Below are 25,604 nucleotides of genomic sequence, written 5' to 3'. Positions count from 1 at the left end.
GGGGCTGGTGCCTCCTTGCTGTGGGGTGGGGGAGAAGGTGAGCGGTTTGGTTTTGTTTGTTTTTTTTCCTGCACAGATTTTTAAACTGCTTCTCTGCTTTTCCCACTTCTGGATTAATGGACACTGCTGCCGTCCATCCTGAGGATGGCTCCAGCTGCAGACCATGAAGGAAGGTTGCAGTACTGCAGCGTGGTGCGGTATCATCTGCCTGTGGCTGTAATAGGCAGGGTGGTGGCTCTTCCAGGAGGAAAGCCACCTCAGCTGAAGCAGTCTCCTGTGATTCCCCCACGGACCCAGCGGTGCAGCGAATGTGCTGGTGCGCTTCGTGCTGTCGGGCTGTATGCATCAGTTGCAGCAAAGCGAGGGGCCGTTCCAGCCGTGGCTGAGCAGGGTAGAGGCAAGTGGGATGAGTTCCAGAGCTGGTCCAGGTGCGTGCAGAGCCCTGGCTCTGGCTCCCTCCTGGCATGGGTACCCTGGGCCCTCACCCTGGGACATCACTTTGGGAAACATGTTGTTTCCCATCCGTTCCTCGCCAGCTCTCAGCAGTTTCTGTGCGTGCCCACCAGAGAGCAACGCTGGCACAGGGTTGTTGTCTCCAGAGACGGAGACGGTAGGTCTGGGTGCGAGGCTAAATCCATCTTACCTCGCCCCTTCCAGCCCTGTCACCTCGTCCCAAACCGGAGCTGAGCGGTGGGTTTGGCCCCACTGTGCACGCTGCGTTCTGGGCAAGAGGAACATCCCGCCAGGCAGGGAGGACGTGCTGCCCTGTGAAACCCTGACCAGAGACCCTGCCTGGGTCTGCAGCAAATCCACTGTCTTCTCCAGGGAAGGACCATGCCGGGCATTAGCAAGGAGCATCAGTCCAATGCCCAGGGAGCAAGCAAGAGCTTACAGAACTCGGATGGGTAAAAATCTGGTGGTTTATGCAGTCTCCTGAGTAAATGCCCAGACAAATTGTGCTCATCTCATAGAATCCTGGAATCTTTTAGGCTGGAAGACAGACTCCAACAGTTATCTCGGTGGATGTCTTTGGTGCTTGAACATGTAGTTGGGTGCCTCGCTGTGGTTTTGTATGTGAGATACCATCCCAGTGCTTGGTGTTTGGGGAAGGAAGAAACCTGTGCTTTTCATGCATCCAGGCTTTGCAAGTGTCAGCTGAACTTCAGCGCTGGCCCAAAGTCCCAGGGTAGGCAGTCACATCTGGGCTTAGCTGTGGGGCTCAGCTATGCAACATCAAGTATTTTACCTGAGCTGCTTGGGTCAGGAGGGAGAGACAGACAGGATTTATCTCGTCCGGCACAGACACACAGTACAGGGCGACCGAATCGCCTGCTGGAAGGACCCATCCCTCTCCCCTGTGCTTTGCTTGAGCCGGAGGAGCAGCGTTCCTCCATGTGTCCGTGGTGGCTGCAACGGTTCGTGGCACCGCTGAGCTGCAGCCCCGGTACTTGCAGAAATGGGCTTTGAAAGAAAGCTGAGGGAAGAAACAACTCCTTGCTATTTTTATCCTTGCACCGGCCCCCAGGGATTTCGATTGACAGGATTAGTTATGAAGCCAATATTATGAGTTTAACTATGAGTCAAATAACACAACTTCTGTGGGAAGCAGACTAAAAGAGGCAATTATACAGTAGTTTAATAACAGCGCTCTGCTGGCTGGGTAGCTGAAAACTTACAGTTGACAATAATTAGATTTTTTCATTCTTCCTGTTAAATAGCTATAAAAATTACAATAGAAATTAATCTGATTCTCTTTTATTCCATGCTGTTTTCATCATCCAGTCCATGCCCGTTTGGCCTTCAGATGATTATTTTATATGGTTTTGGTGCCTGGTGTTTAACACATGCAGAAACAGGACTTAATGTTGAAAAATGCAGAAAGCACTAAGAATAAGGGGGTGGCAGTAACACTCTTCTGAGCATCAGAAATCTAGGTGATGCTTGGATGGACAGTGAGGGCTTTCCAAATTGACTCACCCTGCATAACAGCTGGACTTCGCCACAGGAGTTATTCCAAATCATTTAGAATTACAGTAAAAATGAGATGTTAGAAATTAAGCAGTCTTTTGCCTGCCTGTTACTATAAAGTGCCATGTGTAGATAAACCGTAGGGAGGGAGGGAGGTGCTGTGGTGCATCAATCTGTACGCTGGTTGCTTTCTGCCCTCACCTCCCTTTTGGGATGGGATGGGAGTCGATGCAGTGATGTGGTTTGGGGCTTCGCTCCCACCTCGGGCGCTGTGCTGGGATGGCCGCATGAGTGGTGGGGGGGTATTTGTCAGCTGGCAAAGAGCTGGACTTGTACTAGTTCGGGCAAGAACCTGCGTGGTCCCTCAGGTCTGCAGGGCGTCTTCTCTTCCCAGTCTTTGCTGCTCCTCTGCAGCCCGCAGTGCTGCGATGGGCACCGATGTGCCAGCAGGCTGGGGCTGTACAGGCATCTCATCTCCCTGTCGTTTACATCCCAAGTGACGCTTACTTGTCAGCTGCCTTCCTTTCAAGCACTGTCCTTTTCTTTTTTTGTGTCTAGACAGCAGTAAGTTTTCTCTTATGCCATAAGAAGTTGAATTACCTTAGCAACTGTGTATTTCCAAACTTGCAGGGTAAAACTTGATGAGCCAGCAAATGTGTGGCATTTTGGCTGCTTATGATCATAGCTTGAAAGCGCTATGCAGCACAAAGGAAAGAGCTCTCAGGTTTGCGCTTATCGTTGAAAGCTCAGGATGTGATATTTGCTTGGAGGCTGAAAGTATTCTTTGCCTTGCTCTCCTTTACTTTATAATGTAAAAGAGCCAGGTATGATAAATGATATCCTCGTCCTGATGTTGTAAAGGGGATTGTGAGGTGGTGTTTTGCAGCTCCAGTGCCTGGTGGGATCTCTGACACATGCAATAAATATGCTCTGCAGTAGCACACCTGACCTCACAGCAGAGCACGTCTCTTATTTTCTTTCTTTTCCTCTGCCGTGGTAGGAACATCACAGTTCAACTTCACACTTGTATTTTAGTTTTAAAACACTCTCGAGATGCTCAGAGCCATTAGCAGGGCAAAGGCTACCTCCAGGTATGCTGCTACCCTATTTGCTTCCACTTGTCGACAGAAATACGCTGTGCTTTTGGCAGATGAAAATGCTCCAGATGGTATTGGGAAAAGTGCAAATGAAAGATTTCATTCCAGCCCTTCCTCACTTTAATAAAATCCTGTTCATCTCTTTGGTAGTGCCTTTTTTTTTTTTTTTCAGGGGCTTTTAAAAACGTATCCCTTCTCCTTTCTCTTACCCCTAACTCTGAGCTTGTGACCTTCAGCTCATCCCTGTGTCATTGGAAGGCGTGCTGCGGTCTGCCATTCAACGCACGTGCCTTCCAACACGTCATTCCGGTGCTGAGATCATAGTCTGCAAAAACTGGATATAATCCATTAATCAGGTTGTCCAACTGTCTCTGTGTGGGGCCGGTTGCCAGGTTTGGGCCAGGCGGACAAGGTAGCAAGCGGTTCACGGGGTCTCGGCAGCCGGCCATGCACTGGTGTGGTGCAGACCTTCGGTGCACGCAGAGACAAATATTCCCTCGTGCCCTGGGATCCCACTACCCACAGCGTAACTGCAGCAGGGGCAGCATGTGGCTTGAAATGCCCCGTGCTGCTCTTGGGCTTTGCCTGCTGCCCAGGCAGGCAATGTCCTCGTCCTGCAAAGCCATGGTAGAAGAGCAGGGAGGTTGAAAGGAATCACCCTCTGGGGGTGATCCAACCCATGGGGCACTACCTGGACCTAAATTTGGCTTGGGAGGATGATGGCGAGGAGAGCTGTCATCTCCCCCATCAGCTCTAGCTGGAATGGTACAGTGTGTGTGTTCCCCATCGTGTGCTGTCCCGATGCTCGTGCAGTGCCCGAGTCACCAGCCTGCATTAGCTTATTCCAGCATGTTTCCTTGTTACAAAATTAGATCCATTTTGCAAATTGCTGCTGCGCTAGTAATTGAATTGAAGGGTGGTTTTTTGTTGTTTTTCTTTTTTGTTGGGGTTTTTTTTTTCTTTTTTCCCTGGAGTAAATCAGGAATAAGTCAACAGAATCAAGCCCTTAGTGCTTTTAGCAACATGCTCATTTAAATTGGATGCAAGAGGGTGTCTGTGTTTACATTTGGCCTGCCAAGAATCTCTGTTTCAGAAACTGGCTTACATAATATGTCAAAATTGGTTTACTCATTAGCATTGCAAACTGCGTGAAACAAGCCACAGATTGATAAACTCGCAGCAATATTTGCATCCAGAGCCGAACGGCACAGGGGGAGGGGAGGTTCATTAGGAAACGTTCCATTTCCACAAGAAAAACAAATGGTTTCCAGTTACGTATCTCAGACTTCGTTAATTTTCTGTCTTCCTAAATTTAAATAAAGATTGAGAGGGAAATGTGAAAGTCTCTGTTGGCAAACAGGCAGCCTATCTTAATATTTCCTGGGCTGGCGGGTTATTTGCAGCGGCGGCTCAGGTTGGCCAGTTCTCCTCTCGCCAGCCGGGGCTGCAGCCCCTCTGCCAGGCTCCAGCCTGCTCACACAGCCACTGCTGCCTTGATCGATGTTTTCTCTACAGCACAGGTGGGATGGAGGCTCTGATATTATTCATTAGCTCCTCCAAATGTGGAGTGGGCACAGATGTAGTAGTGTGGTCCAAAGGGCCCGTGGCGGTGCTGCCTGCTCCTGCCTTCGCCTGGCCAGGGCGAGCGTGGGTGCGATGCAGCCTTGGGCAGAGCTGAGGACCATGGTGCTGAAAAAACTCACTCCAGCTCAGGTCCTCCATGGCAAGACCAATAAAACTTCATCTCCACCATACAGTGAGTGATTTTACAGGCATCTGTAAATCTTCACACACACACGCGAGCATGAACAGGGCTTGCGGGCTAACATGAGCCGCTATGTTAAGAGTAAAGCAGCAAAGCCATGAAAGGGTCCAAGTGTAACCAGTGCTTTTGGGCTCCCGCTATGTGGGCTTTAGGTACCCTGCGGTGGGCTGCGGGAAGAGACAGCAAAGCGTGGTGGGGAGGCAGACGAGCAGCCCCATCTCATGCTGTCCTCGTGCAAATGCTTTCCCTGACTACTGTACCCGAGGAGGAGAAGTCTCTCCCCAGGCTACAGCCCTCGCCGTTCCTGGTGTCACCGCATCCCTTTTACCTGCATTGGCCCTGAATCTCCTACAGGCGGGGATTAAATCTCTTCAGACCCTGAGTGATGTGGCAAAGCTGGCGGAAATCTGCTGGATGCGTACAGCTTTTCAGTAGTATCTAAAGGAGTTTGGAGCTTAAATCCTGTGAAGCTTTTTAGTTTGCTTTGAAACTCCCAACTTAAAAATCAAAAGTGAAAAGCTCTGATACAGCGCAGAGGGAGACGTGGCATAACAGCACTGGCATTGACAGCGGCTGTTTTCATGCTTGGTGATGTTGAGTGGCCCATCCAGTATTTCAGACGAATTTTTGAAAAGGAATCTAATAAAGCTGAAGAAAGCACCAGCCTGCAGTGCTGCAGGGTCCGCCGCAACCCGACAAGTGTTTTGCCTTGTCAGCAAACACCGACACATCCACTTTCAGCAATGATAGACCTGATCCACAGCATTCATGGTATGTCACCAGTTCGAAAAAAAAAGAAAGCAGGCTTTGATGTCCTTATGCTGTAAAGCCCCTGTTGCAGTGTTGTTTGAAGGAGGTGTGTGACAGGACAGGTCATCGCCTGCTGCAATTCATTGTGCTCTGGCTAAAACTGCATTCTGCACCCCCACATCCTGCACAGGTGCCCAAGTAGGCACAGATTTTAGAGGGCTGAGACACAGCAGCTCCCAGAAGTGCTTCTGGAAAACTATTTTAATGGATGTTTTTCAAAGTTTTCAGAAGACTTTAGTGAGTTTAAGTAACAGCAGTTTAGCTGTGGGAAGGGAAAATAAAATTATCTCACTGGAAAATGAAAATGAGAGGTGTTTGCATTTCACTTACTGTCACACCTTGCAGTGAGAAGCTGGTCACCATGAGATACAGCGAGTTTCAGTGCCAGCTGGAGAGCTGAATGCATGCAATGAAAAAGGCCAGGAGCAATGAGATGTATCAGCTGAGGAGCTCAGGCAGGCTGAGCATCCTCCTGCCATCCTCCACCAATGTGTGGGAGCAACCCAGGCGCCCGCGGGTTGAAGAAGAGCTCTCCCAGAGGTGTTGGGAGAGCCAGCATCACCCCTTGTGCTGATGCAGTGGGTGGTAAGTTTTGTGTGGTCTTCGGTCACCTTTGCCCGTTGCTGGCTTTTGGTTCGTGGTTCTCTTTGGGTCCGTGTTATTCCTACAAAACCTCCTCCACGCCTTGTCTGGGCTGCTCTGTCTTCTGTAGAGATGGCAAGGAAGAAGGAGTGAGATGTGTTAGCCCTGTCCTCGGGGGGGACGGCGTGTTGGCCAACGCTAACCAGGTGAATGCTGAGACGCTACTGCAGCTGGTGTGGTGTGAGCGTGGCTGCAAAGCGCAACTCCTGCGTGGATAAAGCATCAAAGGACTGCGCACGGTGCAGTGGGAGGCAAATGCTGCCCAGCTCTGCAGACCAGAGGTGCTGAGTTGTTCAATCTTTGTGGCTGGGACTCGGGCAGTGTGCACGGTAGCTGGCAAATGCTTTCACGTCTGTTAAAATGCACCGAGCAGCAGAGCAGTGCTTCAGCCTGGAGAACTCTCTCAGCACCGCGATGTCTCCTCGTTATAGCATCGGCCGGCATCAGGCTGTATCTGTTGGAAAAGTGGGGCCACATCATCAGCAATGACATCTGTCAGCGTGGCAATGTGGGTCCTGCTCGTGGGAAAGGGGCCTGGGAGGTTCAGTGCTCATAGAGGACTGTCGGAGTCTCCTCTGTGCCTGGATTGTGCTAGAAGCGCCAGCCCCGAACAGATAAATTGAATTATCAGATTAGTTCAGGTCTCCTTGGTTTTGTCTTCAGAATTTTCCCTGTGAATTCCAGCTCTTCTTGCACAATGTAAATCCGAAGCCACTGGGGAAAAGCAATTGTGCTCCAATTTTGCTGCGTAGAGAACTGTTGTCACCCAGCAGGTGTTTCTGTATACCAGCATGTAACTTCTGTCTCCAAATAAAAGAGAAAGTTCACCTTGTGTCTCATCCGTTAAGTCACATGCATTCGAAAATATTTGGTGCAGTGTGTAGAAAAGAGAGCAGAGCAGTGATAAACCCAGGCCTGATAAATAAATAGCATAGAGCGTGATTCACAGTCTCGGTTACACCAAAGAGCGCTGGGGCGATGGGCTGGTGATGACGAAGGCTCACAGGGTACGCACAGAGCCAGGCGCCTTCCGAGGGGGATCCGTGGATCCATTCTGTGCTCTTAAAATCCTGAACGCAGAGCGGAGACACAGGACCAGCCCCTGGTCCTCCTCTCGTTGGGAGGTTTGCAGTGACAGGGTGTGGGGTTTTGTGTCTTTGTACAGCTGTGGGGGGCAAGCAAATGGGACAGCTTTCCAAAGGAGCGGCACGCGTTTGCCACTGATGCGTCCTGTTCGCAAGCAGGTGCCTCTATGTTGGAGGCAATGAGCTTGCCTCCTGCTACCTCCTCCGCCTTCCAACACACACAGGGGTACAGCAAAAGTTTTGTTTGGGTAGATTAATAGCCCAGAAATTTTCCTTTTTAGCGCAAGGGAACCCATGGGTTTCCCATAGGTTTTTCTTTGGTATGCAAAAAAGAGCAAAAGCTCAAGTTCCAGGAAGATGCTTTGGAGGTCTGGTCCTATGCGAGCACAGGAGGAGCTCAGCGCACGTTAAAGTATGGAAGACCTGAGAGGTCTTTCCCCCTTTCTGGATGGCTCCTTGCTGCAGCTGCGGGGCAGCTTTCTGAGATGCAGTGAAAGACATCTCAAAATATAACAGAGAGCCCAAAAAGCCCCCAACCCCAGCAATGAAAAAGCACTGCTCCGATGACAGTCTGTAAGTGTCAGAGCTTTGGGGGATCTTTAAGCTTAGTACAACTTTAGCCCAGAATTGTGAACTGTTGCTGTCCTATAGAGCACGCACGAGGACTAAAGCGATGCTGCATTAGCAGAGAGGAAGGGGTTGCATCTCCCAGCCCGCTGTGGTGGTACCTGCACCACAACAAAGCAATCAGCCTCTCACCGAGGAGAAAGTATTCACTTTCTCTACTTAGGCTGTGCGTAGTCATTGTCTAATAATGTGAGCATTTTGCCATCTCTCTGCAAATAAGGCTGAGGCTGCTGCCTGATTGGTATATCATCTCACTTTCTCTCGGCATTGATTTTCTTGCTCTCCTTATTTGCTTCATAAAAAGCGAGGCAAGGAGCTGGTGCTCACTCGCTCCCTCTCCCTCCCTCCCTCCCTCTCCCTCTCTCTCTCTCTCTCCTGTGAGAAGCTTTTGGGAGCCTTTATTTTTAGTATGAGACAAACCTTGCTTTATTTCAGGAGACGCAAGTTGGATTATAAATCCTTTTGTAAATGTGTATGGTGATATTTGCTCCGGTAAGTTATATGCATCTCTATTTATTTGTGTAACTGTACTGTCTGGGGGAGAAGTGGGGTTTTACAGGAATCGTGAAGCCCACAAAATTGTTTTTAGGTTTGGTTTCTTTGTACTGTCATGCTGAGCCCAACTGTTCCATGGTTTTTAGATACCTTGAAATATTTTCAGTTTGTATTTTGCTTTGCAGAGGGGGGTACCTGCTTTGAAAACTTGTTTTGCACTTCATTTTACGGCAGAATCGTGGAGAGTGAGGATTAAAGGGTAAAGGAATTCTGACTTACTGTGTTCCTTCTGGCATTTTAAATCAAAGATGCCTTAAAAATAATGCAGCAATATTTGATATAAAGAAAATCAGTAAGAGCTATTTAATATTGATCAAGCTGAAGTATGAATATCTGACTGCATATTACCTTAGAAAGATCAATCTAAAGTATGAGAGGTTGGCAGCAACATGCTCCTCATCAAAATGTATTAATGAAATAAAGAAAATCTTTAAAGTAATTAAAAAGCAGCTTGCTTTTCAGAGTCTAACATCATTAATACAGGTCAATAGACTGTTGCTCTGACTTTCTGCTCCCTGCCTCTGCTTTGTACAGCTCAGCAACCTCATTTCTCAGCGCTCTCGGCTAACTTGGAGACCTCTTTGTTACCTGTAAATAACAGCGAGGTGCAGTTATTTATCTTTCCCCATCATAGCTCCGGGTGTGCTTTCCAGGCAGTACAAGACAGTGATTGTAATAGTACGGCTGAGGAAAACAAGATGTATAGCTGTAATACTTTTGGACTACATAATAAATACTTGAATTTGCAGCATTATATTGATTAATTTATTGGCACTTTGATTCTTTCACACTTGAATCGTATCCATGGGAGTCGATCGCTTTGGTGTTTCAGAAGTCTTTAAAAACTCCAGTTGTAGCACAAGCTGGAGCTGCTGTGAGAACATGCTTGAGTATATACCTGCTCAGAAAATCAACATATTAGACCCAGAATAATCTGCCTACTCTCATGATACCAGGGTATGCTAATAGATATATGAAGTGCACTTTAATAAGGTGTTAGAAGGCTGTAACTGGAGAAGGTAAGGATGTTGTGCCTGCCAGTCCAAGCTAAACTCTTCCAGAGAGAAATTTCAGATTACCAATAACTGCTTAGTCATTTGGACCAGTTTAATTGTTCCTGCTTTTTTTTTTTTTCAAAACGGAATATTTGCACTTGCCTGAAGAGCAGCCGATGGGAATATTTTGTGGCGTGCCCCTTCTCAGCAAGCTCACGAGCTCTGCCGGGGTCTGCGCCGAGGCTACCCAAGCGTGGCTGGGCAGGAGCCGGTGCCGGTGTGCAGCATCCCACGGGCGGCCAGCTGGGCGCAGGGCGCTGTACAGGCAAGCCCACGCGCTCCATTCCTGAAAATGTAGTTAACAGGCACCCAGTTCAGTGGCTTTTTCGGTTTTGCATGATTGCTGTTTTGTAAGGACCATATATATTTATACCAGCTGCGTAACTTGAATGTATGTGATCGGCACAGGGTTAGGGAACATCGTGCATAAAATGTGTTATGTACCACAGGGTTAGAGAGCATGGTACATAACAATAATTGTCTTTTTCACAGTTGTTTAACTCCTCAGGTGTGGAGGGCATGGGTGTCTGAGCAGTGCACATCTCACACACTTTCTAAGCATATTCCTGCTTGCCTGAGGACAGCGTTAAGCATTTCTAACTTTGCCAAGCCTTGGTGTCTGGCTCAGTGCAGCGTCCTCCAGGTGAGCAGAAGGACGATGGTCAAAGAGCACATTTGGGTGACCCTGGAGGGGAAGGGGCTGGGCAGCATGAACCGAGGAGCACGATTCTTGCTTCCTACACCACAGAACTAAAGGCTTGGGTTTGTTGTGCCACATAACTCATCATAGCAGGGGTGCCAGACTGACCTGAAAGCTGGGCTGCAGTTTATTAAGGAAGCCAGTTGAGCTCATCTTAATAGCTTTGAAGCAGGAAAAGTGGCCAGGGATGGTTGGTTTGACTGCAGACAGAGGGAGGTCTCACCCCTGCCCCTGAAGGCAGGTTGCCAGTGGCCAGGGGAGTGTAAGGCACAAAGTGAATAATGTGGTTAAGTCCATCGCTGCAAGACTTTTCCTTGGCAGAGGAGCTTGTAGCTGAGCAGAAATGATCCCATCAGCCCTACATGCCATCTCTACAGGATACAGCTGAGACAAACTGGGGGGGGAGCAGGAGAGCTTGCCCTGCTCCTCATGTTGTACATACGAAAGTCTTCAGTGTTCGTGGTTTTCCATCTGTTGCCTTTTGCCCATCCTAGCGTGGCAATGTGTGGTGCTCCTTCATCTCCAGCTGCTTGGTGGTAGCAGGTCTGGGGGCAGCTTCTCCCCACTTCAGTACCACCAACCACCACTTGCCTCTCGGACCTTGGAGCAGCCTCCATCACCTCCTCAGGAGCGCGACACCCTCTCTATAAGAGAGGCTGATGTGCAAACCAGGGCTCGGTGCAGCTGCAGGGACAGGTTCACAGCACAGTGCTTCACAAGCTCCAGGGCTGAAAATGTGAGATTTGTGCCAGTGGGATGGAGGAGTCGCTGTCCCCTTCTAGCAGGTGCATCAAGGTTTGAAAGGAGTTTGAAGCATTATTTTAGGGGTGCCTGGATCCCGGGGAACTTCTTTTCCTTTGAGACTTGTCTCCTTAGCTGCTTCTCTAGCAGCTCAAACAGTTCCTAGAGAAAGTCCTTAAACTCTTAAAATATTGATTTCTGAAATATCTGGCTCCTCCTGAATGCCAGATACTCTTTTTTTAGCCAAGTCCTTGGGAGACTTAATGAGTACTTTCCTCACCTTTGTTAATCCTGTTCAGATCGATAGGCACTCTACAGGGGGAGAGGTATTTGTGCTGATATTGGATAGCAGCTGCCCGTCACTGCTGGTGATGGCAGGTGGTGGTTTTCTTCATCATGCCCCTCATGATTAGGAGTTCCTGTACAATTATATGACCATTTTTTTCTGGGAATATTTCCCTCTACGTAGGATGGCAGATGGTAACATGACCTAGAGTTTGGTCTTTTCTGATTTTGCCTTTGGGCTCTCTTTCCCTCAACAAGCTGAGCACGAGTCGTTTCAAACAGTAGCGTGGTACACCCTTGCAAATACAATATGTTTGTCTGTGGTGGGCCGGGGGCTCAGCCCAACTAGTCTGAGCAGAACTGGGGTCCCCGGGTCCCTGCCTGAGCTCTGCCTGTGTGGGTACCACCATGGGATGCAGGCGTGAGGAGAGCTGTGGACTGGGGACGGGCAAGAGCCCCGTCCCCACTGAGCGCATCCCTGCTCCGTCGTCTAGAGCCGGCGTGGGCAGCCTGCTGTAAGATGAAGAGATGAAGCTGCTGCCTGCCAGCACAGCACGCACGTGTCCCTACGCGGGACGCAGGTTGCTAGAGAGCCCAGGCAGACCCAAAGGAGAGATTTAGCTCCTCGCCAGGGCGTGCGGTGGCATAGAGCCAGCCCTGAAGAAGTTGGAAGGGGCCCATCTCTGTGTCTGGGCTGCAGGTGAGGTTGAGGCTGGGGACACACACGCCTGCCCGGGCTCACAGGGTCAGCGGGAGCAGAACTGTGGAGCGCTTGCTTAGCCTTTATTTAATTCAGTGTCCAGTGCAGGTGGAGGATCTGACTCTGCTTGTCCTTAGTTTGCAAATGTGATTGTTGCCCTTCACCCGAAGGGCTGCTCAGAGCCCTTGAACCTGCAGTGAAACTCCTCGGTAAGTGAGCTCTGGGGCCAGAGACGTGACCGTACTGTGAAACCTCAGCCTTCCTCTCCTGTCATGTACCACCTCTTACGTTGGAGGGGAAAAAAAAAAAGAAGAAACGGAAAGAAAGGAGAATGAGAAAGATGTGCCGAGCCCTTCTGTAGAGGCAGGGGAAGAGACAGGTGATCAGCATGGGGTACCATATCTGTATCTGCAGCGCTGCGCCGTTCCTCTCCTCTCCAAGCCGCCGGGTGCCGGGGCTGTCTGTCTGTCCATCCGTCCGTCCGTGGGGTGCGCAGGCTGTCTGGGTGGAAGGGCTCTGCGCCACCTGAATGGCTGCACAGCGGCTCATCTGTCACTGAACTTCCCCGGCGCCGTGGCAAAGGAAATATGCTGCAGCAGGCTGGAAAGCTGTAAACATATGGGCACTAACAACAGATTAAGTGAGTGATTTAGTCTAAGGGGCTTGGTAGATTACCATAAAATATATCTTAATTAGAAAAGCAATCAAACTTGCAGAGTCAACGAGGATGAAACGTCCCTGTTGGCAACAGTGAGCGGTCTGTCCCTCACGCCAGGGGATGGGGATGGCGATGGACGTATCTCATGCCCACTTTGGGGGGGTTTGCTGTGGTTTGCCCAATCCAGCTATGGGCGGAGGGTACCCTCATGCTGGATTATTTGTTCTTTGAGCCATGAGACCATTCCGCGAGCTGCTCAGAATGAGACTGATGGTGAACTCAGACGCCTTTAACAGCATTAACAAACCAGAAGCTGCTGAAGGTGAAAGAACAGAGCATTTGCACATTTTCCTTAAAACTGTGTGCAATTACCCAAAGATATATTTGAGTGTTTGCCATGTATAGCACAGCTAGTCCCAGATAAAGGATTGGGGCTTCTAAGTGCTACCATAACACAAATAATTGATAAGTCTATCTCCCTCGCTATGTCCTCATCTTTTTAGTGAGCGTGGCCATAATTAGCTTTCACCTGATTCTGAATTTACAGCATGTTCAGTTGCTTTTTTCATTCTGCTTGTGTTTTCTTTGCTTCCTTATTTTATTGGCCCTGGTTTTATTCCACAGGCCTGAATCTACAGATTAAAAAAAGCTAGATAATCATCTCCAGCAGTGCAGATATAAAGATTTTGCAACAGCAAAAAACATACTGATGCATTATTGGTTTTGTACAAGTGCCTGCTTTTTTGCGGGGTCTGGGAGGATTTGAAGTACATTGGGAAGTGGCACAGAAGATGTACAGCAGCTGCTAGCAGCTGAGAGAAAGGAAAGGATGCCTGGTTATTTCAGAATTAAGTGTTTTGAACCATGAAGGAAATGGAGAACATTCAGGCAAGGCTTTTGCCAAGTTTTTTTTGTTATCTTTTTTTGTCTTTAGAAGCAGGTATGGCTGCAGATTTCAGGGAATGCAAATGAAAGGGCATGAAAAAAAAAAGAGGTAGGCAAGAGGTGTGAAGGAGCACAGTAAGGGGGAGGATGCAGAGGAAACAGGACAACTTAAGCTGTCCAGATGAAGTGTGTCGAGAGCTAGTGAGATAAGGAATATTTTTTTATTTCAATTTAAGGACACTGTTATTAGCATTTCCTAAAAATATTCATGTTTAGGTGTTGCTTTTTATGATTAAGTGTGGGGAAGGAGAGCAATGCCATCTCTGGGGACAGAGTGTAAGAGGAGTGGAGGAAAAGAAGAGGAAAGAGGGGGTTTAATTTTAAAAATGTTTCTTGCTCAAAATGTTCCCTGTGAATTCCCAGCGCTCAGCAAAGCAAACGTTCATTTATAGCCCATCATTTTAATTATTAGAAAAGAAATTATTTTTACCATGTGGGCTGATAGTTAGCCAGGAGCAAATTCTTCTTCCAGCCTTTTACACAGAGGCGGGTGCTGTGGTTGGAGCCAGGTCCAGTGGAATTTTCCATCCAAAACTGGTTTGAGATGAGCCAACGGGTCCCACGTTTGGGTCCCACCTGCACGGGACACCAGGCAGAGCTCTGGGACGGAGGGCTCGAGCCATCTTCCATCGTAAAAGGTGCCACGGCGAGGCTGCGTCTGGAGCAAGAAGGGGACATCTGCGATGGTTGGATTAATGAAGGACACCCTTAATGGGCCTCAGTGGCCAGGGCTGGGTGGTCCCTGGAGGGCTTTGCAGACATACCGCCTAGAAAACCAGCCGTGCTTTGCCAAAAGCAGAGCCTTGGTTCCCAGTGGTCCTGCTCATATGAGCGTTGTGGGGCTGAAAAAAAAGGAAAAAAATGCCCAGACATCATCTGAAAGATTGCTGCTGGGTGTGTAAGGGGGGTTGGAGGCCCCATTGCTTTGCAATTTGAAAGCGGTCTCAAATTCTCGCGGGACAAGGCTGTTGCGCCAGGTTATTAATCCCAAGGGTTTTCTGGATTCCTTCCCAAGCGAAATAATTTTCACCCATTTCCTTAAATCTGCTCGAGAAAGGAGCCAGAGCTGAATGCAGGCAGGCGTGCGTGCGGGTCGGGTGGAGGTGAGTGGAGAGGCAGCAGATGACACCAAATAGCTACACAGCAGCACGGGGAGCCGAGAGGAAGCTACTAATGGCCTCTGATGAGCACGAACGTGATAATAATGAGGTTAATGCCCTTTCATTCACCCAGAAACATCTTAGAGAACGTATAATCCCTGCTAGTCAATGGGCAATCGTTAGGTCATAAATAATACAGTGTGATTGAAGGACAGGAGCCTTTCCTGTAATAATCATTTTCAGCCGATGCTGACCCAGGGAGGGTTTTGTTGCAGCCCCCACGCTGTGCTGCGCAGCGGGGACGGAGCTGCCGGAGCATTTTCTGGTCAGAGGAGTGCTCCCACCTCTCGTTTCTGCTGAGTGCATCTGTCATCAGAGCAGGAAAATGCTCCACTGGAGCCCAGGTCTGCCAGGTAGTGCTGGGAAAGAGGAGCTGAAGCTAATGGAAAGAACAAAAACGCGAATTAGATAAGGAGGCAGTTACAGCAGCCGTCAGACGATGCTACCAGGGGCCTCAACCCACCCAGCAGTGCCTGGTGGTGATGCTGGGATTGCTGGGGATGGGGCTGGGCTTCCCAGCTGGGAGAGGTGCCTTATCCCAGCCCAGGGGCAGACGGTACGTGCATTGTGTACAACACTGCTTTTGCAAGCTGGGTTTGCGGTGCCCTGCCATCCAGTGCTGCGGCGGAGGAGATACGGGGTGGTCTTGGTCATCGTTGAGCCCCTGAGGCTGTATCGACCATCAGGGGTTTAGCGACATTAAGTCCAGGGGCACTTTCCCTTCTCAGAGTGCTTCCCATGTGTGGATATCGCTCAGCCGTGATGTAAATCCCTGTGTTTATTAGAGGGAGTAAATCCTACTTAGTAATAACTTGGATCATGCTCTGTATGCATTTCTGTTAGATCGTGGGCCATTTTGAACTCAGATGCTTTTACATCCACCAAGTGAGCAAGGAAACGAGCAACCGTCCAACCTTTTTTGTTTTATAATTAAATGTTTACACTTGTTACACAATAAATCCCATATAATCAGCCTGTAAAGCCTGCACAAAACCTGTGTTTTCAAGAGGGAGCAGGAACCAAATTACATTTATGCGTGAACCTGCATGTCTGCTGGGTTGCTGAACCTTACCTGTTCGTAAGATAAGAATTAACATCACCTGTTAGAAAACCTCTCCTTTACCTGACCATGGCTTTCCTCGCTTTTTCCCTGTGGTTGTCACAGGTGGTTGATGCCAAAGCAGCTCATGAGATGATATGGGCACGCGGGGGGACTCCTGGCATGGGCAAGAGGAAGGGGACCCAGCCCGGGGGTGGCCGCTCTCCTGGGCTGGCACTTGCGATGCTCTGGGCACTGTTGCAATGTGGATCCTGGTAGCGACCACCACAGTTGTCTTTTTTTACCAGCAGTCTAGGACTGGAAAAGTTTCCAGGCCCAAAAAGGCGCGCACGTCTCTGCTGAAGTGATATATGTCACAACATGAGTTATTCAGGGATCGTATGTACAAATCTAAACAAATCTGTCCAACTTGTGCTCCCACCTCCTTAAAAGAAGAGGGTACAAACGTGGAGTTGTGGAGACTGCAGAGGGAGAGCTGTAGCTTCCAGACTGCTCTACAGCCGTGGGGGAGAAAGGGCTGCAGGCTGTGAATGCAGCAAAAGTACTGCTCTGTGATACGTCCCAAATGAGGCAGTGTACACCCAGTAATTACCCCAGGTCCCTGTAAATCTGTCTGCAGCAAGTATTGGTGTATTTTGTTTCATGGAAGACTCGTTGCCAATCTGTCAATGTCCACGTGCAGAAAGCAATTTATACAATAAATAGAAAACCCCAAACCTCAGGTCCTTGTAAACGTCTTCAATTATCTCAAACCTTTGACAAATGGTTAGAGGGGCTGGAAGAGCTTAGCATCTCTGCCCTGCTTGTGTAAGTAGCTTTGTCCTCTGACAACTTTTCATTTCATAGAGTCCAAGAAGAGACGCTCTAAATATGTCTTTATTTTCTGCTTGTTAACTCTTCCATGCATGCTGCCAACCTTAGCATTAGCTTTCAACTTTGTGGCTGACCCATTAAATACTGGATGAAACACATCTCATCAGCTTGCATTACATTTTGAACTTAATAAATAGGAAAGGCATTACACAGATTCTGTCTGGCCATCTGGAGGAACAATGTTCTTTACCTCAACGAATGGCTATCTAATCCTCTCATATACAGTTGGGTTTTATTCTATTAAAATATAATGAGAAAAGACTACCATACCATTATGTGGTGGAGCTAAATGGGATTTTTAGAATAATCAATGGAAGATGAATAAAAAAGATAAAGATTTTCTTCAAAGAAAAAGAGAGAAAATTGTCTCCTTGGGATTAAAGTATTGTAGAACCAAATTATTATAACATGATCTGTACTCACTAAAAATACCCCAATTTCATTTCCATAAATCTTTCCATTAGGAGTCGAATTAAGTATATTTTTTTTGCTTTAAAAATGCGAAGCATTAAATGAAATGCTGTGCTTTAAACAGAGGATGCTGCAACATTCCTGCCCACTGTGGGGTCAGGTGTTTCCATCCAGCTGGTGGCATCGAGGGCTGCTCTCTGCGGGGTGCCCTAAAATGCCAAACAGGGGTTTGCTGCTGGAAATGCCCCGGCGAAGACCTCAGCCAAGCGGGGAGGTCCTGGAGCAGGTTGGTCTCCTCCAGGTGGGTGGCAGTGGCTGGGGACGTGGTGGCTCACGCTGCGTGGGTCCCGCCGGCCTCGGAGGCTGCTGGAGAGCTCCGTGTTTTCCAGCAAAAGCCGTACTTGCCACATGGCATGCATAAGAAAGGGCCTCATTTACTTAGCTCAGTGTAAAGCCATACAAAATTGTTGATGCAAGGATTTCAGGACATGGTTTAGTGGGCATGGCTGATGGTTGGACTCGATGATCTTGAAGGTCTTTTCCAACCTAAATGATTCTATGATTCTATGATTCTGTTTTCCTCCAACGCAACTGTAGTTGCATTTCCATTCCCCTTTGGTGGAAACGTTAAGTCTGAGAGCCAAGTGAAAGCTATGAGGTGCTTTGTGTGAGATCTAGACAGGTTGTATGTCCCCAGCTCCACCAAAAGCCCCTTCCCAGCTGCCACCACATCCTGGAGGTGCCCGTGGTCTGCAAGTGCCTCCTGGTATGGGACAGTCACTTGAGTGGTCCTTCTGTGCTAAAACTGAGGCACCGCTGAGGTCGATGTTTGGGCAGACGTACAATGTTCCCCAGACGGGGCATATGTGGTTCTTCAGGCCCCAAACTCTGAGATGTTCCCTCATCCCTGGGCTTTCTCCTCCTTGCAGACCAGGTCTGGGCAGGCATGGGATCGTTCTTTGCAATGCTGCTGTTTATTTTTAAGGGGACACACTAAATCCCAGCAATTAGTGAACGATTGCTTTAGGGTTTATTTCTCAGCAGGAGCAGAATATATTTCAGCTTTCTCCCTGTATAGCTGCTGGAGGAAAATGACTCCTGCTAGTCATCGCCTACCCCCCCAGCGCTGCGTTGGCTGCGATGCCATCCACCTCCAATTCATCAACCAGTCAAGTTGATATAATTAGGAATCCCAAAGTCAATAATCTGATAATCTCCAGTGCACAAAGGCTTGTATGTAGGAGAAGTGATTCCAGGAAGTCTGCAGCTCAGATCCGTGCAGGAAAAATGCCAGATTTTAAAAAAGAAACAGGCAGAGACCTGGAGGAGAGAGTGCTTCCTAATCCTTCACTGGTGACATATTTTGGGCCATCAGCTCTGCAGTAAATGTTTTCCCGTACAGTCATTTAGTGCCTTTGAACCTTCCCTTTACAGTCTTAATAATAATGTTCAATTACTGGTTCTGCTCTATAAATAAATAATCTCAGTTTTAACAAGACGCTTTGCTGGGTGAGCGATGCTGGCGGGGGGGGACGTCTCCGGGGCCCCCGGAGCGGCGCGCTCCCTCCCTGCTCTCACGTGTGCTGTTGGCCACAGCGAGCGGCAGAAAGTGTAAAGCAGTATAACGTTTGGCAAACGTTTTGCAGTCTCTTTATTATGGCGATCAGGAGAAAGGGAAGCCTTACATCCAGAAATGATGCCGGAAAAATATGTCTTTGTAAAACACTTTGAACGTGTGAAATGCCTAATAAAAGAGTAGGCGTTTCAAATATTTCAGGTTGCTCTTTGACTGTGTCAGGGTTTCCCTTGGCTTTCCAGTGTTAGGGCAGGAGTGGGGAGCCAGGGGGACTTCTCTGGGAAAGCATCCAGCAGGTTCATTCCCATTTTCCTCCCTCAACCCCAAGTAAAAATGTTGAAGACCAACCCACGTAGTGAGCTTCATGTCCCTTGCAGCCTGTTTTTGGCCACCACAGCTCCAGGCAAGGCAGACACAGTTTCTTTTTAAGATCTTGCCATCCTGGAGGAGTCACTGAGGACCGCTCAGGCAGAGCGAGGGTCTCCCCATTGCACCAGGATGGATTTGGGATGCATCCCCAGAGTGGCTCTTTCTCGTCTGCCAGCGAGCTGCCAAAGGCTGCTGCATGGGGCAGACGTGCTCCTGGAAAAAGCAGGTGTCTTATATAAAAGTTTCATCAATTTTAAATGACAGTGTTATCTTCCTAATGGGATGTTTTAGCTTCAACATGCTCTACATAAGCCTTTTAACTCGCCTTGTCAGGAGCCATTCTGTCTTCTGGTGCGCACAGCGAGCCTGTCGCTCAGCAGGCATTGAGGGGAATTGTCGGAAAGCCAAAGTGGAGAAGTGGAGAAGCGATGGGAAATCATCCCATTTCTCCTTTCCACGGCAGGATGAGTGATGTCCGGGGTCGTGCACTGAGGCTCTGCCAACTGTCTAATGCACAGCTGGGACTTCAGCTCCCCCGGGGCATCGCACACCCCGAGCCCCCGGCCACCGAGAACGGCTGGGCTGGAAAATGAGGGGACCAGCCTTGAGTCTGGAGTCTGGATAAATAACAGCTCCTGAATACTGAATTAGAGGATCCACTGCCATCGCGTTGAAGCCTGGCATCAGAAGAAGGAGGGCTTCCAGCTGATCCTGTGAATCAGCTGATGAACATTTTTCTGCCCTGAGCTGGTGTGAGGAGCACGTGCCCTGCTGGAAATTATATTGCTATTTTTTCTCAAAGTGCTAAGGAGCCAACTGATCTTTAAAACATGCTAATCTGACCTGACAGTGAAGGCTGTTTATTATTGCATGATACTGGAATAAATATAATTTCTGTTCATTAAGTTAGACTATGGGATTTACCTGACTCCCTTACAAAAACATACTAGTAGCACAGGCCAAGGCTGCAAGGTCATAGAGGGACTATCCCGTAACAGGAGCAGGGGATGGGGTGTTAATCACCATACAGAAAGGCATTGCGAGCTTCAGAGATGTGCTGCCTTGTTAGAGATTTGTCTGAAACCACGTGGAAGAAGGGTGATCTTCCAGCCGGGCTGGACTGGAGACGGGAGACGTGCATTGCTCCGATCCATGCCGGGGAGCACAAATAATGTCCCTTCCACCCCCTCCCTTCAGTCTATGGCCTCATCGGGGGGGTTGGTAACTGCTTTGATAGCACATATTGAGCGAGCGGGATGCTCGCTTGGGGTGTTATCTCGCATGGAACGTGGACCATTGATCCAGGTTGGGGACAGGCATTTTCCATTTCCCTGCAAGGGTCGAGGTGGGTGTGAAGGCACCGACCTCCCCAGAGCATCGCTGTTGCAGGAGGGACAGGGTGCGCAGGGGACAGGAGCAGCCCGGCACAGCCGCGGCAGCAAAGATTTGCTGCCTCGAGCGCACCGCGTTTCTCCCGACTGCTGCTCCTCCGGGGAAGGCAGACGCAGCACTGACCGTCAGGGCTGAGCCTTGAGAGGCAGCAGCTATGTGATAACCAGAGGTAACTGTGTGCTGGGGAGATTTATCTAATATGAAGGGGAAAAGCAATATGCATGCACACTGCAGATGGGACTAGCGCTGAGTGTGGATTTATAGGCAAAGAGTAAATAGGAACATAGGGAAACGCTTTCCCTTTCTCCATAAACTTTTCAATTTCAGAGAGGCCAGATTCAATAAAATTATCTCACAGATGGAGGTTTTATTGAATCTGGCCCATAAAGCTCCCATTATGGGGTTTACAACTGCCATTTACACAAATCCTGCTATAATAAAATACAGTGGTGTTTACAGCATTCCTGCAACTGCCACAGAATTACAGTGTGCACAAAACACGATGAGTAAATCTTGGCTTATTGCACCAGGCGCTCCACTGACAAAATAAAGCAGCAAAACTTGGGGGGGGGGGGGGGAGGAAAAATCCAGAGGTGGGAGGAGAAAGTTGCTTGGGCGAGAGGAGAATTATGCCTGCTGCTTGGCCAAGATACCCCAGGGAAATGCCACTGATTTACAACCCTCACCCTGCTCTCCTTCAATGCAAAACATAAATATGCTTCCAAAAGGTGCTGCGTGGCCTCGGCACACAGCTGTGGGGACTGGCCGGGCGTTACTGGCAGCTGGGCAATCCCAGCCGTCAGCAGCATCTGATCCAGCCACGGCAGAGAGCCAGGCTCGGGTTGGCTGAGGACTTGCTGAAGTTTGGTATAAAAATCTCCAGCTGGGTCCTTTTCCCTTTCCCACCTGCCTTGGGGATGCTGCCTGGGTGCTTGTAGCAGAGTGTGGGCTGAGGAAGGATGGAAAGTGGTGGGCAGCCCTGGTGGGTTGTGGCTGGGGAGGAAGGAGGCTGAAGGGTTTGCTGAATGAGTGAAAGCATCTGAAAAGCTTCTGGTTAAGAGCTCGGCTTGGGGCTAAAGGGTGAGTAAAGGCTAGATCTGAACTGTCTGAGGGACTGAGACTTCAGGTGCCTGAGTGTTCTGTCAGAGATGCTCTCAGCAGGGGAGAGGAAAAACTAGGAACTCTGCAGGAGATCCTTTCTGAGAAGGAATAGCCTGAGCTGTGTTTCTGGGCACGGCTTCATGGCCTTGGTGAATAAACATGGTGGCACACATTTATACTGATTTCCAATACTTGATTAAAGGAGATTCATTTTGATGGCATATCTTTCCTCCGCTTGTCCCCACGCTGAGAGCTGTAGCTGAGAGGCGATGGCTCTTCCCTTATGGCAGGTCTCTCTCACACTGCAGCCTTTCTGTTCCCTCTTTATATATCACTGCATTAATCTTTGTGCCTCCCTATATATCTGCAAAACACTTGCATATGCAACTCCATTAATTAGGCCAGAAAGCAGGTCAGCACTAATCTCTTCTGTTCTCCTTAATATATTGTTTTCTGACATCGCCTCACAAATTAAACTGAGATGATTAATACTGATTTTCAGTGCTGTGCTACATGTAAAGGCAGAAACTTCTTGTATTTACAGAGGAAGTGGCTCATTTAGGATGAAGGAACACTCTTCAAGTTACAGTAGAAACATTTATTTCATGGCACATACTTAAGTCAATTCACGGTAAAGTTCAGCTTTCTATTTTTCAGCAAGCTCAGCATGAAGAATTCATTCAGTCAGAGTTTTTATCAACTTTCCTTATCACTGGGCACCTAAATACCTTTGCAAATCTATCCTGGGTGATATGCCCTGGTCATATTGGAAGTGAGTAGCAGGGTGGCAACTTGCATTATTCTCCTGTTATTCTCCGTGCTCCATCGTGCTCAGCACATCACCTTGCAGCCGGGAGGACTGTCCCACCCCAGTGCTCAGGAGTCACCCTGTAACCTGGCAGTGTCTGGGGAAAAGATGCACATGCAGAGCTGAAGTCCAAGGAGGCTGCTGAAATGCCTGGCTTTGCTCATGCTGTGAATTGGGAGAACTAAGATTAATGACATGTTTTGCAGAGCCTTGTGCACTGAGGACAGGTGGTTTTTTTCCTATTTATTATATTTCTGTATTGCTTTTACTGAATCATTCAGTCTTTATTTTGCTATTACATCTGTTCGCTGTATAATTTTTCAGTGTTCAAGAACATGTTTTCTTTTCCAGATGTGTGCACTGTTTGTTTCTTCTGGATTGCTGACTTTTAGCTTATTTACTTGTGACTAGGATCAGGCATTTACTTGTCATTTCCCATATCTGCCCCACTGTAGATCTCAGAGTAACTCTGTTAAGGCTGATGGAGTTACTTCAGAACTATAGTGCTACAATCAACAAAACCTAACCTGTCCTTTCATTTAAATTACAACTGCATAAATGAACTGTCCCCGCCTCTGCTCAGGGTCTTCCAAGGAAGCCTACATCAATGATGTTTTAAGAAACCTGTGCCTGCTTCCAATTCCTCTGTTTGAACTGTGAATATAAATTTAAATGCTGATGTGTCTCTGGCCTGCACGTGCCCTTCTTCACCTTTTTCTTCTGGAGGATTAAGAAGTGATATGGGTTTGCATCAGAACCACCCCAGCTCTTTGTTCCTGTCCGGTTTGCCTGAGCTTATCCTAAATCTTGATTATTTTTTTCTGTTTTGCTGAGTGTCAGTTTACTGCACCTCTATATCCATCTTGGGTTATGGTAGTAATTTAGGAACAGTAATAAAAAAATTATTGTGGGGGTTTTTTTTCCAAAAATGGAAGAGGGGCAGCACGATTCTGTGTTTTGCCATATAATGGGATGGCAGCCACATGAATTGTCTTGGTCTACTATTGCTACTCCTGGTTGTTCCATATAAATACTGCCGCCAGTGTTTTATTTGGGTTAAGACTGAGTCATTATGCTCAGTCAATATTCATGCTTCTCTTCTTGTCCAAGCTTGCCTGTCAGTGGGGTGATTTAAATAGCTGCCTGGGTTGCGAATCCCAAATGGGGTTCAAGACAGGAGGGGAGGGCTGAGATGCCTGGCACAGACAAATGGTGATGTCTCTGTCTATGCGTGGCAGCAGAGCTTCACGTTTTGTGGTTCTTTGTATTTGCATTCAGGAAGGGCGCAGGAGTAATGCATGGCAATGCTTTGAATGCACGGAGTGATGGATAACCTGACCCGAGGGGGCCGGTGCTGCAGCGAGAGCTGCTGCATGGATCTGCTTGTGGTGGTTGCTGAAACGAAATAAAATAAAAATGTTGTTTGTTTTTGACAGCTTTTTGCAATCTTTGCATTTGCAACATGCGGTGGGTACTCTGGAGGACTGCGCCTCAGTGTGGACTGTGCAAACAAGTCAGAGAGTGACCTCAACATTGACATAGCCTTTGCCTACCCCTTCAGGTAACCCCGTTTGGTTCGTGGCGGTTCGTTTGCAGGGAGGCAGGCATTCGGGGGCTGATGCGAAGCCCGTTTTCGGCGGGGTTTCCCATCATTTATAGCAGCTCTCGATTAAGCACCAGTCTGGGGCTCCCGGATTCTCCTCACGATGCTGTTTAGGCTCTGAGTGTGCAGGGGGGATGAATCTGGCTAGACCTGGTGTAGATGGGGCTGCGGGAACTGCTGGGGAATGGGAGCTCAGCAAAGGAGGAGAGAGCAGCTGTGGGCATGCAGAGCCCTGTAAAGGCCAGGGCAGCTCAGGGAGTGGAAAGTGGCAGGTGAGGAAAAAGAACAAAACCACCCCAAGAAAAAAATGGGGATAAAGAATCCATTAACTGTAGTGTAGCCATTGACTAAGCTGGAAATGAGGGAGGATTCCCAACCGTTGGAGTAGCAAGGATCTGGAAGAGCTACTCCGTGGGGAAGGGGAAGCAAAAGACAAAAATTTGAACCATAATTCTGAAATGCTTTTGAAAATTCTACTAATTGCCTGTCTGCATCTCTTGGTGCCTGAATACTTTAAACCTTGGAACCTAGAGACTTAGGAAAACAGATTTTATGTTGTTTAAGTACATCTGAAAGTTGTAGTGAGTTAACTATGTATACATAAAGAAAAAATGTTCATGCCATTTAGGACCCTGCTTCAAAAGAACATCCACAGTCTTCTGTTTTTAAAGATGTCAAGTCCACTCTAGAAACCTTTCACTTCTGTATAAGAGATTTCTTTAAGGAATTGAGATGATTAAGAGAAGAATGCATAATCCAATCTCAAGTCTAGTACACTATGACTCTAAAAATTATTTTGCTTCCTTGGGAAATCACATGCTGTTTTGCTTATGATTGCTATGCATAGATCAGATGTAATAGCATCTACTTCTTTAACATGTTCTAAAATATAGCAACTTCCAAACACTGGAAACTGAATTTGATTCCTTGAACTGTTGTTCTTTCTTGACACACGTTTATAACTCCAAAGGGGCACATTTCCTGGTATTACAAATGTTTATTTTTTGTCTTGAACTTGTCTGCGTTTTCTTTCATTTCGGCTGAGTATGCATGAGATGGGTCCTGAAAATTGAGTTATGTGAATTTGTAATGTGATTCACTTCCAAATAGGTCATTTCTCCAGCATTCATTACAGAATACACCCTACAGTAAAGTGCTTTTAGTTTGCATGATTATAAAATAGTACTTTATGTAAAAAGTTAATAAAATGGAGAGAAGTAGCCAGCAAGTGTCTCCTGCTGTTTTACCAGGCACGTTGACCATCGCTTCCAGAAGGAAGTGGCTGGATCTGCAATTTCCCCACAGTCTTGCTTATTAGAAAACTGGAAATAATTGCTGGGTAACTGTAACATTCCAGCATGTTGGAAAGATGATGCAAATAGGGTTTATTTGCCGAAGGAATCCAACTGAGGCTGTAGCTGGCCCTTGAACTGCCTGTGTGGCTCCCAGCTGTGGATGGGTGCGCTCAGCATGCACAGATAGGGCGTATGGCATGTACAGTGGGATGGCTGGCCACATGGGGTAAATATACCTGTAATTTGCAGGTGAGAAGGGAGATGACTCTTAGCCAACTGGTGTTTTGGGAGAAGCATGAAGATACTTAGGTTTTGTGCAATTT

The 25,604-nt window shown here is 48.0% G+C and overlaps 1 protein-coding gene across 1 annotated transcript in view; it reads left to right on the top strand.

Moving 5' to 3' along the window:
* SYNPR (synaptoporin) overlaps positions 1–25,604 on the top strand; it is a 111,741-nt gene that overhangs the window by 57,825 nt on the left and 28,312 nt on the right. The window contains exon 4 of the mRNA XM_010573329.1: positions 23,820–23,944. Coding sequence (XP_010571631.1) covers positions 23,820–23,944 — 125 coding nt within the window. The remainder of the gene's footprint in view (positions 1–23,819; positions 23,945–25,604) is intronic.

Source organism: Haliaeetus leucocephalus, unplaced genomic scaffold (assembly GCF_000737465.1).
Source record: "Haliaeetus leucocephalus isolate CR32 unplaced genomic scaffold, Haliaeetus_leucocephalus-4.0 Scaffold2, whole genome shotgun sequence".
Taxonomy (NCBI): Eukaryota; Metazoa; Chordata; class Aves; order Accipitriformes; family Accipitridae; genus Haliaeetus; species Haliaeetus leucocephalus.
This window is presented reverse-complemented; position numbering and strand designations above follow the sequence as displayed.